The sequence below is a fragment of the Capricornis sumatraensis genome, chromosome 1 (genome assembly GCF_032405125.1).
Source record: "Capricornis sumatraensis isolate serow.1 chromosome 1, serow.2, whole genome shotgun sequence".
Lineage (NCBI taxonomy): Eukaryota > Metazoa > Chordata > Mammalia > Artiodactyla > Bovidae > Capricornis > Capricornis sumatraensis.
In genome coordinates, this window is record NC_091069.1 from 245,214,007 (window position 1) to 245,229,848 (window position 15,842).

Sequence of the window (15,842 nt, forward strand, 5' to 3'; positions counted from 1 at the left end):
GAACGTTGAACCACACCAATCGAGGCCATCGCAGGATCAGCCAGGCCCCAGCAACTCATGTCACACACCAAGCTGAGACCAGCCGGTCAGGGACACTCGCCTGCCGGGAGCCAGTGCAGATCCCACCCATGACAAGGTCATGCGGAGAGACCTAACGGGCAAGGCAAGTCAGGTCTCAAGAGGTCCTCTGCCTGAGCATCTACCCTGAAACCAAAATCTGTTTACTGTCTGCTATACTATACTCTTCCGACATTACAGGGGGCTATCCTCGACCACCTTTCTCTGGAAAAGGTTAACTTAGAGCTCCAACTGGTCTCCTGCATATGAAAGGAATGTTTCAGCTCAAATCCCTCTGATGGCTCTCTAACTTGCCTGACAGTTTCCCCCGGACTTTTACAACTTTTGATTGTTTACAGCCACCAACCGTGACAGCCACGAAGCTTAAAACATCTGAAAGATATAGAGCCTTTTAGAGCTAAGAATTAGTTTGATTGTTGAGTTAAATGTTTGCCGCCAAGCCTCCATATCCTTTATCTTTTAGGCACCTGGGAGGATAGTAATCAATGCGAACGGGATGCAGAAATAGGAATATAGTAGTTTTGATGTTAGCAACACTAGACTTTGGAGTTAATTTCTGTTATAAATCACTGTACTCCTCTTTCTTTGTTATAAACTGTTGTGTCCTTGCTATGTAAGAATGTAACTTTATTTAGTGCTTTCTGAGAGTGGCACCAGACTTTGGGAAGAACAACACTATTACCCTTATCAGAAAAGGGCTGTAAAACGTTAATTGGCCTTCTGGCCAGAAGATAATGTAAATCACCTGAGACCCTTTGTATATGGAAAGATTTGCAGAAAGCCTGGTCTTGGTAAGGGTCAGGGCTGCTGACCCTACATAATTTTGTATTATCCATTGATCTCTATGTACAGCCTAAAGTATAAAAGACTTTCCCAAACAATAAAGGATGGACCAGTTTCTCAGACCAGCTTCTTGAACTGGTTTCTTGGAAATCTGGCTCCCCCCATGTTGAATCTCTCTCTCTCTTTCTCCCTCCCTCCCTCTCCTTTTCAGGCTGAATTCCCATCTGGGGCGTGGAGGCTCACCATGTCTACTTACTTGCCCTGGCTTCTAAGACCCACGTGAGAGGGTGCCCAAAGCAGGGCACCCTCTGCTATTCAAGTGGGCGCTGGTGGCCTACCTCTTGTCTTGAGGTTTATTAGTTTTCTGTATAAACCAAGTTATTCAGCCTCTTTTCTCCACTAAATTTTCCTACTACACTATTTTTTCTTAATCTCTCTATATATTTCTAAATAAGTAAGTTTTTCCTTGCCTACTCCATCTCCACTTCGAATCACCCTGGATCCACCGGGGCTGGATCCCAGCACTCGCCCAACCTGCAGACTCGAGATTGACAGAGAATGCATTAGGTCTCCAAGTTCAAGTGTGGGTATTAGGCTGTAGTATTATAGCTAGTAAACAGGGTAAGTTACCATTTTGTTCTCAACCGCATGGCACTTCGGCTTAAAATTCAATAATCTAGCTTTTTATGTCTTCATTCTTAGCATTGATGGGGCTCTTTCAATGTACATAAAAGTCTTTCAAAGTCTGTCTTCATATTGGAAGAAATTGTTGTCATTAATTACTGTCTCTGGTCTGGTCCCTTCTCCAGGAACAGGCTGTCTTGCATCATCTTTCCATTCCTGTCCTTCTGCATCTAAGGACACCACCTCAGCTTAATTCCCAATGTACCAGCTTTGTTTGTATTAAATACTGTAATATACATGCAATAAATAGTACATGTACTTACATGCTGCTGCTAAGTCACTTTAGTCGTGTCCAACTCTGTGCGACCCCATAGACGGCAGCCCACCAGGCTCTGCCATCCCTGGGATACTCCAGGCAAGAACACTGGAGTGGGTTGCCTTCTCCGGTACTTACGTGACATACTGCCTACTACTGACACAAGCCCGATTTTAATTCTAAGGGGTAAATTTTGGTTTCTTTCTACATCCTTTACACAGTTCTTGGAGAAGGCAATGGCACCCCACTCCAGTACTCTTGCCTGGAAAATCCCATCGACGGAGGAGCCTGGTGGGCTGCAGTCCATGGGGTCACTAAGAGTCAGATACAACTGAGCGGCTTAACTTTTACTTTTCACTTTCATGCATTGGAGAAGGAAATGGCAACCCACTCCAGTGTTCTTGCCTGGAGAATCCCAGGGACAGGGGAGCCTGGTGGGGTGCCATCTACAGGGTCACACAGAGTTGGACACGACTTCAGTGACTTAGCAGTACACAGTTCTTAAATTTTCCTTTCAGCTAGCTTCTTTAGCTCATACATTCTCAATCTCTCAGAAAAATCCAAAGTCCCTGAATTTAAAAACAGCCTGACGGGCATGGTTCTGTCAACTCTTCATGGATGCAGGTTACAGTTTAATGAGTGGTTCTGTGCAGCAGTGCTGCTCCTTGGAGCTCATCACCTCCTCACATTCTAATGAGAACACTCTCCCACAGCCGAGCTGGGGACATCAGGACAATAGCAACATTGCAAATAGCCCAGAAAGTCTGGGGAAAGAAGCTACTGTAAGAGATTACCGAAAGTCATGAAATAAAAATTTTCTGGTTTCATTTTGAGCAAGTATATAACTTTGATTTTTATCCATAAAACAAAAAACCTGAAGAATTCACAATATAGAACCTTTCTGCATATTAAGACTCACCAATACCAGATGATCAGCTTTCAGATATCACACAGAAATTTTGCACCAAAGTATATACTTTGCTATATTAGTAACACTTGTTAGCTGTAGCTTTTTAACAATTTAACTATCTTACCTTAAGATAGTCAAATAAGACAAAACCCCCACCTTGTGGATAAAGAGAACCATCTGGCTTATTTCAGGTGAGAATAGAACCACCATAAACAAGGAACAGAAACTACAATGAATTTAAAATAAGTTTATTCTGTTAACACCCTCATAATACTCCCGTGGAAAAAAGTAACTACAAAACAGGATACGCTGCTGCCCTTAAAGGAATGGATGGGTGATACACTGTACAAAACGATCTTGGGAATCACGTGTAAATGTTACTCTGAATCTCATTTGTTGTCATCAATTTCTTCAGTATCTCTGTGCTCTGCAGAATATTCTGGAGGGAGAGAAGAAGTTGTTAACATAGTGAGAATTTAGTCACAACAAGGCACACATGCCCAGCCAGCCCTACTATTGACACAGAAGCAGAGAGGACACCGAAGAGGACTGGCCTCGCTTCTCACCTCCTCACCTGATGGACGGGACATGAGTGGGTCCTCGTCAACTCTGCCCGAAGCTCTCTAACAGGACCCCAGGCCTCCAGAGGGGTCCCGGGCCCTTCGGTCACCTCCCCGACGTGTGCTCAGTCCTCTCTGCACCCCAACCAAGGGTCCTCCCAGTCCCCTCAAACACACCTGAGCCTGCCCATTTCATGCCACACTGCCTCCCTGGGCATGTCCCCTCCACCTAGACCCGCCCATCCCTTGGGTCCAGCTGAAGGGCCCCTTCCCGTGGAGCCTCTCCTCGGTTGACCTCACCCCCGCCCACCCTGGCTGGCGGCTGGCACCTGGCACAGCAACCACCTGTGCCACCTCCAGGTCGTGGACCACCCAGCACCATGGGGTCCACACAGCAGGGAAGCAAGAGAATTCCATCTTGTTCCCAACTTGAACTCCACCTTGTTGACCAAATACCACTTCAAGAACTGAAACTCTGACCTAAGCCAGGACGACTGTATTCAGTCACTAAGAAGACAGTGTTCTTCTAAAAGCCCCTTCACGCTCCCACAAATCATCATGTTTACAGCAAGAAATGAAAAGGTAAAGAGAAGTTAACTACATTTCCCCTACAAAGGATGTTTTTAGACACGGAAAGTTGACTTAAACTCTACATGACAAACGGTTTACAAGTCTCAGAACAAGTACAGAATATTCTGGGTCACTGGAGCCCTGAGCACTGACTACACCATCACAGAGCCCGTGCAGCCCCTTCACGGAAGCATCCGGGCAGCTCTGCTTCCGGCCCTTCACCATTCTCACCGCAGAGCTGACAGCTGTGAGGTAATTTGCCATAAAAGATGAAATAACTGGCTGACAGTCTAGACTTTGCCGCCAACGAAGGACTCTCATTTCTTTGTCACTTAAGTCTCAGCCCCCACAACGGTATGCATGGTGACAAGGAGACCTGGCGACTTAGAACAGGGGACTCTGACAACTACAGACGCCAACATGATAGAAAACGGTGACAAAACTCAGGGGACCATATGTGAAACAGACAGCCAGCAGGAATCTGCTGTGTGGCTCAGGAAACTCAAACAGGGGCTCTGTATCAACCTGGAAGGGTGGGATGGGGGGGAGATGGGAGGGAGGCTCAAAAGGGAGGGGATACATGTATACCTATGGCTGATCCATGTTGAGGTTTGACAGAAAACAAAATTCTATAAAGCAATTATCCTTCAGTAAAAAAAAATATATAAATTTAAAATTAAAAAAAAGCCCAGGGGAAGTGTGAAACACGGGAGCATGAAGCCAGATTGTGTGCTATACAGAAAAGAGCACATCAGTGCAAAGCCTTCGGTGATCTGCAGGTGCAGAGTCGGGTCCACGCTTCCCACAGAATTTAGAATGTCCACCAATGGACCTGTGAGAACAGGCCAAGAACAGACAGTGCAGAACAGGCTTCACAAGATAATGGCAGGCTCAGGTCACACATCCACATCCCAGGCTTGGAAACTGACACCTGTCTTAAAGGGAGAAATTCTGGTGAAAAAGACGAGGTGCAATGCTGAAAAGGGAGACAAATCAACAAGCTTATACGTCTATACATACCTACACACACGTTATGTTCACATGGACGTACAACCTAGCAGACTAGTGCTTAAATACAACCCACAGAACCTGTTCTTTGCACAGCACTGCCAGGAGGTAGATACACTTTAAATGTATTCAAATATTTTGTGCTTCACAATAAAATCTAAGTTTGTTATTCATTTCTCTTGTTTCACTATGTCCTTTTTAATGTCCCTCTTTTATCTTTTCATTATTTTATCTTCATGGCAAAACTACCTCTCAGACAATTCGCTACTTGGTGACAACATCTGCAGTGAACGAGCTCGTGGCCATGATGTCTGTGGTGAAGAAGCTTGGGTGGCAGTGCCCAGCGTGAAGACAGTGGCCACGGGCCCTGCTCTCGATGAGATGGGACGAGTCGATCAGGGAATCAAAGGCGCAGGCAATGCCACTGGTTACCACATCCTCAGAAAGGGATGCTAAATACAAAATAACTTGCCTGAGAGGTTATCCATGACTCCAGAGAGCTGAAAGATATACTTGAATTAGGACTTCACTCTTACTAATTCAGTAAATGCCTGAGGGCCTTTGACACATCAGACTCATGACGTACTGGGGCTACCACAAGAGAAAACGCTCCCAAGTAGGTGACAGTCTAATTTACGAAACCTATGAAATCAGCTGTCGCCAACAGAAATTACAAAGGAAGCTGCCCTACTACTAATGGCCATCCTAGAGTAAAACAAGGCTTCCAACCTGGAACAATGCTGTTATAATCACATCCCCTTAAAGAAAAAGTTCTTCAACCAAGAGTCCACACTGTCAGCGAATCTCTTAGGGAGAAGAGGGGAGTCCCTAGACTACCTGAAATTATTGGCAAAACCTTTCTGTACATGCTGATATGTATTTTTCTAGGAAAAGAGCCCACAGGTACATCCAAACTGAGAACAGGGAACAGATTTAGCCCATCTAGTCCCAATGCAAAATTAAGTCAATAAACATTATGATAATTTGATCCATACTATGCTCAAAAATGCCTTCTCAAAAATTATACTTTCTAGGAACTTCCCCGGTGGCACAGTGGATAAAAATCTACCGGTTAACGCGTGGGACATGGGTTCAGTCCCTGGTCGGGGAAGACCCAACGTCCACGGAGCAAGGAAGCCCGTGTACCAAAACTATGGAGCCTGCACTCTGGAGCCCAAGTTCCATGAAGGGAAGCCTCAGCAATGAGGAGCCCAAGCACGGGAACAAACCGCAGTCCCAACTCGCTGCAAGTGGACAAAGCCCATGAACAGCAACAAAGACCCAGCACAGCCAAAAATTAAGTAATTAATGTAAAAAAAAATTACATCTTCCAAATTAATGAGTTACAGAAACTTCTTGAAGAGTGGAACCATCTTCCCACACAGACATCTGGGATTTAAAGCACTGGCCTATCCTGACAAACATGAACAAAACAGTCTCCGCGTTTCAGAAGTGTATCTAGAAGAACATGTGACACTCATATGTAAACTGCCAGGCCAGCAGCTTTCTCTTTACTTGGGGTGAAAAAGACCTCTATTTGCTACTTAGGTTTCACATTCAATACCACACGTTTATGTTCGCTACCAAGTTCATTATTAAGTCAATAAAATAAAGCCTTACCTTAACCAAACACTTTAAGCTTCTGGAAGAAAGTACAGGCTTAAAAGCTTCGACTGTGATCAGGTCTAATTTCATCACATCAGTGTAACACAAGTACAGAACTGCAGGGATTCTCCATACTTGACAGTAACTCAGAACTATGAATAGACAAGAACAACATCACTTAGGTTTTCTGTTATACAATTTTAAAGTACAACACCTCTATCTCATAAAGGCTGCTTTTAAAAATATTCATCTCTGTTGCCTCTTTTAATCATTTACAGCCATTTTGAATCAATTATAATGCATATTTTCTTTCAGAGACAATTTACTTTCCTAAGTTATCTTTTGTTTTACAAATAAGATACAAGATTATAATTTTGTTGACTGCACTGAAGTAAATTAAATGCAGATAATAAATATATAATGCATACTATAAAACATTTAGTCATTTGTTCTAGTAAACTTAACATTTAAAGTTTTAAAAAAACTTTTATTTATGAACAAATAAGTGAATATATACTATAACATATTAACCACTAAAAAGTGAGAATCAAAATTTGATATGTTAGGGTATAATTGGTAATATGAATAAAAAATAAAACTATTAAAGTAACTACCAAAATTCAATATCTGAAGCTTCTATTCTGACAATTAAAACACACTTTGCCAACTTTTCATGCACAAACAAATGACATCTAACACTGGCTTGCATGATAAGTTATCAATGCTAGAAAGAAATGGCAGCTCTGAGTTAACAGCTAAGAACTGTGAGCTGCTCTCATACAATGAATGTGTGTCTGCAAAGTTTAAACACTGAAACCAAATATAACATGCATGCGTGCTCAGCTGCTCAGTCATGTCCAACTCTTTGCGACCCCGTGTACTGCAGTCCTCCAGGCTCCTCTGTCCATGGGGATTCTAAATGCAAGAATACTGGAGTGGGCTGCCATGTCCTCCTCCAGAGAATCTTCCCCACCAAGGGATCGAACCCACTTCTGCATTGGCAGGCAGATTCTTTACTGCTGAGCCATCAGGGAAGCTACAAAATATAACATACCTCCAACTACGGATACTGAGGACTAACACCAACACACTGGTATCGATCACCATTAACACCTCAAAAAGATCTCTACTTGTCCCAGCAACAACTATGAAAAAAGCAGTAACAAGAATAGAAGTGAATGGCATGAACTGCAATACTACCTGCTGCAGGAAGGTCGTGGACAATATTTGGTTGTTCTAGCAGTGAACAGAAAGGAGGCTCTTTGAAATTCTGAGTTTTTAGAGCTTTCAGGAAAGGAGTATGAAGGCTGCTGGTAGATTCTGAAGTTTTATAGTCAGTAACATGGCGACATGTAAGAATAGTGACTTGCATATTCTTCCTTGGACAAGAGCCAAAAACCTAACACAAAATTGATTTCAAATTAAAATAGATACATATTTTGTGACAGAACAGAAATATCCCTCAAGCTATTTACCTACCATTCACACAATAGTGTATACATATGCTCTGAAGGGCTGGACTTGTCAATGGAAAACAGAGCCCCAGCTCTGCTGTCCCCTCACTGGGGTGGGACTGATCTCAATTCTGTCACTTTCTAGCCAGGCGACCTTCTCCAAGTCACTTCCCCCACCTGTGAACTAAGGACAGACGGAGGTGTGACCTGAAGTCAGAGAAGTCAGGAACAAAGGAGGCAGAGCAGCTGCTGTAACAGCCAGGGACACCATCACAGGTAAGGGGGTCACTCAGCTACAAGCACCCCTCCCCCCGTCTGCCGACGATGCCTGAAGGTGATTCTTTTTGTTTTGTTCCAGTGTTCGTTCAGTTTCTAAGAGCACTACTTGCCATCACTGTGGAGAACACTGTTACACTGAATGGAAGTGACACCCATTCTTTGCTGGAGAAAGTGACATAATTAAGATCCTACCTCGATGGACATGAGTTTGAGTAAACTCTGGGAGTTGGTGATGGACAGGGAGGCCTGGCGTGCTGCGACTCATGGGGTCGCAAAGAGTCGGACACGACTGAACTGAACTGAACCTCTAAGAACGCTCCGTTTAGACTAGTGTTGTATTAGCAACAGGAAGTGGTCCTGTCCTTAATGCATAGAATGATGGGTTCAAGAGCACTGTACTGAGGATGCTTCTAAGAACATCACTTGCAAGTTGCACTCATAACAGTGTTACATCAGTACAAATGACTCTTAAATTCACCTTTAAGTGTATTTCCTTTATAAATCAAGTTTCAACTGCTCGAGGCCTCAATGTCCACCTAAGCTGGTATTTCATGGATTTCTAAGGACTCTTCCAGCTTTTAAAATCTCTGATGACATAAGAAAAAGGAAGAAGCTATCTTCAAGGGAAAAAAAAGAGCAGATTTTAGATCTCTGCACCTCTTCTGAAAATATTTTATGAAGTAAGAAAATGGCTATTTCAAATAGCAAGAGAACTGAAGATTTTAAGTTATGTGCTGTAAATGATTTGTAAGACGTTTAATTATAGCATAGCTTTATAAATAAACACAGAACTTAACATCATATACATTTATAAGCAATGTTCCATTTAAGAGATATAACATCATTCACAAGGCCTGATTTATCATCCTCCCTGAATACTTATGTTTTGGAATACATTGTTTTGGAAATGCATAACTTTACATTTTCTCAAGTCAGAGAGAGAAAAGCTATTCCACAGTACAAAACATCATACATAAATTAATAATACAAATTAATACAGCAGTTTTCTATTCTTCTGAGATCTATTCAAAGTTATGGACTCTGTCCCTACAAAATACACATAGGGACATAAAATGAAATCATATATACAGCCATCAGAACATTCATAGACCTTATCAGAGAATCTCTCCTTTAATCAAAACAGCTACCAAAAATTATAAAGTGCATTTTAAGTATGCCAATCTGGTTTAAAACAGGTGTGCACCTGTTAGAAACTTATTTCTAATAAACTTAATTTCTTAATAAACTTATTTCTAATGAACTTAATTATATCTATAATTTAACTGACATTAAATATATATAATAAATTAAATATATATCTATATTTAGCCTAACATTTAAACTGAAACATTTATAAGACATATTGAAAAGGTTTACTTCATTAAAAAATAATACACAACTAAGAAAATTATGATTATTCCCTAAAATTGTTCAGTTCAATTGCTCAGTCATGTCTGACTCTTTGCGACCCCGTGGACTGCAGCATGCCAGGCCTCCCTGTCCATCACCAACTCCCGGAGTTTATTCAAACTGACGCCCATTGAGTTAGTGATGCCATCCAACCATCTCATCCTCTGTCAGCCCCTTCTCCCGCCTTCAACCTTTCCCAGCATCAGGGTCTTTTCCAATGAGTCAGTTTTTCGCATCAGGTTGCAAAAGTATTGGAGTTTCAGCTTCAGCATCAGTCCTTCCAATCAATCAGTTCAGTTCAGTCGCAGAGTCGTGTCTGACTCTTTGTGACACCATGAATATTCAGGACTGATTTCCTTTAGGATGGACTGGTTGGATCTCCTAGTTAAATTCTTCACTGAAAAATTTTTTACTGGGCACATACAATTGCTCTATTCTCCCACAAAATGAAGACTCAATCGATCCATCCTAATGCTAAGAAACATGGCTGCAGCTCTGGTGTGAGTGGCGGCTTCGCGCCAGCCGCGTGAACCCAGGTTGCGAGACCAGTTCACAGAGGCCCCGCGTTTCCAGGCAGCCTGGGCACCATGGCTGGTTCTCACCTGTGGCTGTGCCCTGCTCTGCCTCACGTGGGTAACTTGTTCGAAAATGTGTTACATTTTCATGACCCACGATCTTCAGCACATGCTAGTTACATTTGCTTGTGTTCTTTTATTCTTTATAACTCCTATAATACTTCTAAGGGAAAAAGCAAATACTTGCCCTACATCAACATCTGACTATGCAGGCTTATGTGTAAAGACACTGAACCCTGATACAGCAGCAACCCCAGATGAGACTCTCTCACCTTTTCCAGCCACTGATACTGCTGATCTTCGGCCACGTAGCAACTGCACTGGCAGAGCATGACCTGAAATCAAATTCCGTGTTTCCTGTCAGGTCAAGCAAGCGTTACACACCCCCCACACTGTCATCACATATGTATCATGTGAATCCCAAAACAACCCTTGGATAACATCTGGTTTGCTTAATCTGCTACCAGCTTATTCATTTTTCTTTAAAGTTTAAAATTTTAAGAATCAAGCCACTACTGGCAAGTAGTATCAGAAGAAAGTGCACAATGACAGCACAACCATGAGGGCTGGCCTAGGAGATGCTGAAAATGCTGTCAGTAAACACTACCAGAGTCCTCTTTACCCTTCTCGGGGTCACACACTGTGAAGACCAAACTCAAAAAAAAAAAAAAAAAAAATCATAGAAACATCAGGTGCTATGAGAGTCAAGGGCAACAGTCCAGCCACATCTCAGGCCAGCAGTACCCAAGGATGGGGCTGATGTCTGGAAGGTGGCAGCAGTATAGAACCCATGTGCTCAAACTGAAAACCTGCCACACAGAGGCATCAGAGGGTAAGATGCCTGATCATCAATGCTTGTGGAATAACAGTATCCATAAAAATTAACCATGTCCAAATATTGCCAGAAACATTAACACCTAATGATGCAAGTGGGAAAACATGAAGCACAGGGACCTTCCCAGCAGCCCAGTGGTTAGGACCCTGTAGTTCGACTGCAGGGGCCATGGGTTCGATCCCTGGCTGGGGAACTGAGATCCCACGTGTAACACTGGCACAGCCAAAAAAAAAATTAAGCACAAGAGGAAAAAAAGGGGCCCAGGGTTAGGGAGAAGAACAAGACAAGATACATAATTAGTTACACACACAGGGTCTGAATAGTCAAGACACCCAACAAATCAATGGTAAACCTAAACACAGTAACAGAAAGTTGTCCTGCTTGACCTCCAAGAGGTATTCTACAGTGAAAACTTTCCACTAAGGACCAGATGAAGAACATGCTTAGTTCCCTTACTATTTATTCCCCATAAATATTGGGTGCTTACAAAAATCCTTATGTAACAGTTTAATAATGGTGGATTACATGTTACAGAAACAAACTGTAAACATTATAAAATCAAATTTTATCATTTTCAAGGCTAACCTTACAGTATTACAGAGTTACTCATGTCTTCAACTGTCTGAGCCCCTGCCCCTGTTCAAGCGTCCAGCAGCAGTGGAAGAGCACTCTGTCAACAAGCAGGTGGGCAGACAGGCATCACCCGCGGGGCCACCTCACCAGCCTAACGTGTCTCCCCAACTGTGCTGCTTTCTCGGAATGGTTCCAAGGACAGAAGATGTGCTCAGTTGCTCAGTCGTGTCCGACTCTCCGCAAACCTATATACTGTAGCCCCCCAGGCTCCTCTGTCCATGGGATTTCCCAGACAAGAAGATTGGAGTGGGTAGCCATTTCCTCCTCCAGGGCATCTTCCTGACTCAGGGATCAAACCTGCGTCTCTTGCCTTGTTTACTATGGAGCCACCTGGGAAGCCCAGGACCCAAGAACAGGACTAGGACAAATGCGATCCAATAGAATCACTAGGTGTCAGCTGCAGAGCATGTTTTACAGCTTAACAAATCAGGATGAATTATGAATTCCCTAGGGGTCCAGCAGTTAAGACTTCACACTTCTACTGCAGGGGGACCAGGTTCCATCCCTGGTCAGGGGGAACCAAGATCCCTCGGGCCATGCAGCAGCAGAGACAAAAAAAAAAACAAAAAACAGGATGAATTAGTAAGGATGAAAGCTCAGTGTTAATAGAATTGCATCAGAGTGCATAAAGCACTCATCTGCTCACTGTTAACTGAGAGTCCAGTCTACAGGAATGGGTTTAGAGCTGAATGCCAGGTGGGTTTAGGGCAACAAAGCAGAACCGTGCTTCCACAGCGTGTATGCATTTTCCCACATTTACATCTGCCAGCTCAAATCATTTTCTGAATGAGGGCAAGGGTTTGTTTCTAAATAAGTTACTTCAGAGTTTCTTCAGAAGTTTACCAACACACTATATCTGCCACGCTGATATTATATAAGCAGAAAAATGATTACTACCACTGCCAACAGGCAGAATCCCTCAGCCCAAAAGTAGCTATGAAGGAACGTGGAATTCAAATGAACACTACATAAATGATGCCTAAATAACTCCCACTTATACACACAAGCCAGGCCCCACATACCGAAGGATTCGATTTCAGGTGATAAAACACACAAAAAGCCTCTGTGGGGGACAGGTGTGCAGTGTCCGTTGTCCTACACCATTCATTCCAGAGTTTAGCACAACCGACTTCTTCCCAGGTTCCTGAATTCATGACAAATGACGACAAAAACGCTGTGAAATACAAGGCACATCAGTTAGTGTTGGGCTCCACAAGTTGTATTTTCTATTCAATAAAAAACAAATTCAGTATCTACGGCTGATTCATATTGTTGTTTGGCAGAAACCAACCCAACACTGTAAAGCAATTATCCAATTTAAAATAAACGAATTTTTAAAAATCACAAAAAATAAATAAATTCAAGTTGAGAATCCTAGTGCCATTGAGAGCATCAACCTTACAAACATCATCATTGTGGAGAAAAAGAAACTGAGGCCTCAAGAAGTTAGAGGCCATGCCCTGAGTTTAGACGACACTGGAGCCAGGAATCAGGAAGGCAGGTTACTGACAGATCTCACCAAAGTCTCACACTGTAACAATCTTCTGGAAAACTTTAGGCCAGCAGAACTGTAAATAAATGAGTCAGCTATTATTTACCATGTACTGTTCTACAGGCACTAGGGGTACCTTACAGGGCAAGGAATCTTCACTGGAGTTCCCCAAGGCTCTCCTCTAAGCCTGTGAATTCCCTAAAATGATACAGGTTTGTGTACTTTCATGTGTGTATTCATTGTTCCAGCTGAACTCTGCACTGTTCCGACTTTAATCTATCAAATGAATTCATATATGTATAAAAACCTTATATTGCTAGAGTTCTCCTTATGATTTTAAAGGAGTCAGTTAACTCACAAACATACAAGGACCCACTGTAACAAGGGACTGTGTGCACATGCCACCTCTGCCCCTGGTCAGCTGGGCCACAACAGGCCCAGAAGCCCAAGAAAACCTGGATACTAGAAACGTGGTTTCCTTGAAATCATAAGTTCCTAAAGCCAAGAATATTTCCCCTAAATCTTATTTTTCAAGTTTCTCAAAAAGTGCCACATGAGCAGGGACAGATTTCATTCAGACAGTTATTCTGCTATGACTTCTTCTAAAAAAGTAATATACATGTGAAATCTGTTATGATGGAAAGAAGTAACTTCAGCTTCTGCTCTTTCAACAAAGCGTGTAGTCTAATGCACTTCCACTTACCTACTGCATTATTCCCTATGGCAATTATAAACTTGGAGCAAGGATGTTTTTCCAGTAGAGAAAATTCCAATGTTGTTTTTGTCTGTCTTCGAAAGAGCTGCACCTCCCTAATAAGAGAAAAAAAATGAAAGAAAAGCAATTTAAATGTTGTTCAGTCGCTCAGTTGTGCCTCTTTGTGACCCTATGAACTGTACCACCCCAGGCTTTCCTGTACTCCACACAATTTAAATGTAATTAGTATCATACTGTGACAAAAAGGTTACCACAGGTATGATTTTGTATTAAGTAGAATGCAACTTTAATTCTATAAAGAACATAATTATCATTTTAAGGAAGCAACAGATTCAGGTAACAATAATTCATAGGTAAAACCGTTTGTTGCCCAGTTCATGGAGAACTGTAGGAGAGAGATCAGGCTGTCCAGTTGATCCACAGATCAATCTATCTTAGCAACCCAAACAGTGGACAACTAGGCATAGTGTGCGGTGAGAAATGGCAAGAACCACCTCTCAGGCTTTCTTGCAGCACAACACTGATCAAGCCTCTGAGAAGGAACTTCCTTTTACAGGAAATGCATGTGACAAACACACACCTAAATAAAGGACACCAAGAGGAAGCAATCAGGCCAGTCCAGAGGGTGGGACATCCTACAGGACAATCAGCCTCTCCAAGGGGGTGAGAAAGTTGGGGGCGGGGAGGGAACTGCTCTAAATGCATGAAAGTTCGAGAAATAAAACGTCTAAATCTAAGGTGTGTGCTTTGCCAGGGTTCTGACTTGCTCAAATCCACTTTTAAATGTCGTGTTTGAGTCAGCTGGATAAATCTGGTCATGGACTGGCAATATTATACACTATCCAGAGAGTATTATCAACTGTAAATATGTAAGAAAATACCTGTATCGTTTGATACGCATTCTGAAAGCTGTAGAGGTGAAAAGCCACGGAGACTGGGACCCACCAAAGGGTGGAGAGAGATAAAATGTGGCAAAATCTTCCTAACTGTTGAATTTATGTGACTGGAGGGGGTTAACGTGCCATTTTATTGTTTTCTCTAATGTCTGTGTGTTTGGAAATAACACTTTTTAAAAAAAGGACATATCCATATGCTGCTGACACACGATGCTAACCAAGAAGTGCGGCGGAGAATACAGTTTTTAAGAGTTGTCTTATATCCATGAACCAAACGCACGACAGACTTGAGGGAGGAAGACAGCCCCGCAGCGCTGGAAAACGGATCACGCCCGCAGGAAACCACCGGCACCAACTCTGAAGGAAGCCTGTGAAGACGGCAGGAGCCGACACCCCCACCGAGCCGTCAGCAGGGCCCGCGGGCCGCCTCCACCCGGCACCCCCGCAGCCGTCTTGCCCCTCAAGGCCGGGGGCCTGGGGTAGGGCGGAGCAGCCGCAACCTTAGGGCTGGCGCGTCTGCTCCGATGCCCCAGGACCTCACCTCTTCCGCGCCAGCTGTCGCCGGACCTCCCTATCCTCGGGCGTCTCCCTCCTCCCCTCCTCTTCCTCCTCCTCGTCCTCCGTCCCGGCTCGGCACGGCGTCCTCACCACCTCCCCGAAGAACGTGGCCGCCATGCTGTCCCTCACAATCTCCCGGCCTAACTGCGGTGCCACTGAACTGCGCACGCGTCCCGCGCACGCGCCCAAGAGCACCACCACGCCCCCCCAGCACCGCCACACCACGCCCCCAACACCACCCCCGCGCATGCGCCCCGAGTCCTTGCGGCGGTACAAACTCAGGACCTTTATCTTGCGCAGCCCGAGCCTAGGAGCCGCCGAAAAATCGGGTGACTGAGGGCTAGAGAGGCGAGCCGGGGGGCGGGGCCTCCCGTCCCCGCAGGTAACGGGCCGGGCCGACAAGGGGCTCGACCGCCCCCGGCCCAGTCCTTACAGCTCCGGGAAGAGGGCCAGCCTGGTTACCTTCCTTAACTCCGTTTCCGTTTTCTTCTCCATTAGGAGTGACAGGGTGAGCTTTGGTTTATTAAGCACCCGTCTTCAA

At 43.8% G+C, this 15,842-nt stretch overlaps 1 protein-coding gene across 4 annotated transcripts; it reads right to left on the reverse strand.

The window, feature by feature from the left end:
• Positions 1-2,986: 2,986 nt before the first annotated feature.
• Positions 2,987-15,423, reverse strand: PSMG1 (proteasome assembly chaperone 1). Of its 4 annotated transcripts, XM_068979242.1 has the most exons (8): positions 15,285-15,423; positions 14,962-15,111; positions 13,836-13,942; positions 12,663-12,814; positions 10,445-10,507; positions 7,655-7,853; positions 6,470-6,606; positions 2,987-3,150 (listed from the first exon to the last, which is right to left on the reverse strand). In XM_068979242.1, the coding sequence occupies exons 1-8, from the start codon at positions 15,416-15,418 to the stop codon at positions 3,076-3,078; spliced, it is 1,017 nt and encodes a 338-aa protein (XP_068835343.1). In that variant the 5' UTR covers positions 15,419-15,423; the 3' UTR covers positions 2,987-3,075. The 4 variants fall into 4 exon arrangements, with proteins under 4 accessions (XP_068835343.1, XP_068835345.1, XP_068835344.1 ...); XM_068979244.1 differs by lacking the exon at positions 14,962-15,111; XM_068979243.1 differs by lacking the exon at positions 10,445-10,507.
• Positions 15,424-15,842: the final 419 nt, after the last annotated feature.

Coding starts and splice junctions, on each gene's coding strand:
- PSMG1 (XM_068979242.1), bottom strand. CDS start 15,418: ATGGCGGCCACGTTCTTCGGGGAGGTGGTGAGGACGCCGTGCCGAGCC. Junction 15,112..15,284: donor CGACAGCTGGCGCGGAAGAG/GTGAGGTCCTGG, acceptor CCGTCTTCACAG/GCTTCCTTCAGAGTTGGTGC. Junction 10,508..12,662: donor ACCTGAAATCGAATCCTTCG/GTATGTGGGGCC, acceptor ATTTGATTTCAG/GTCATGCTCTGCCAGTGCAG.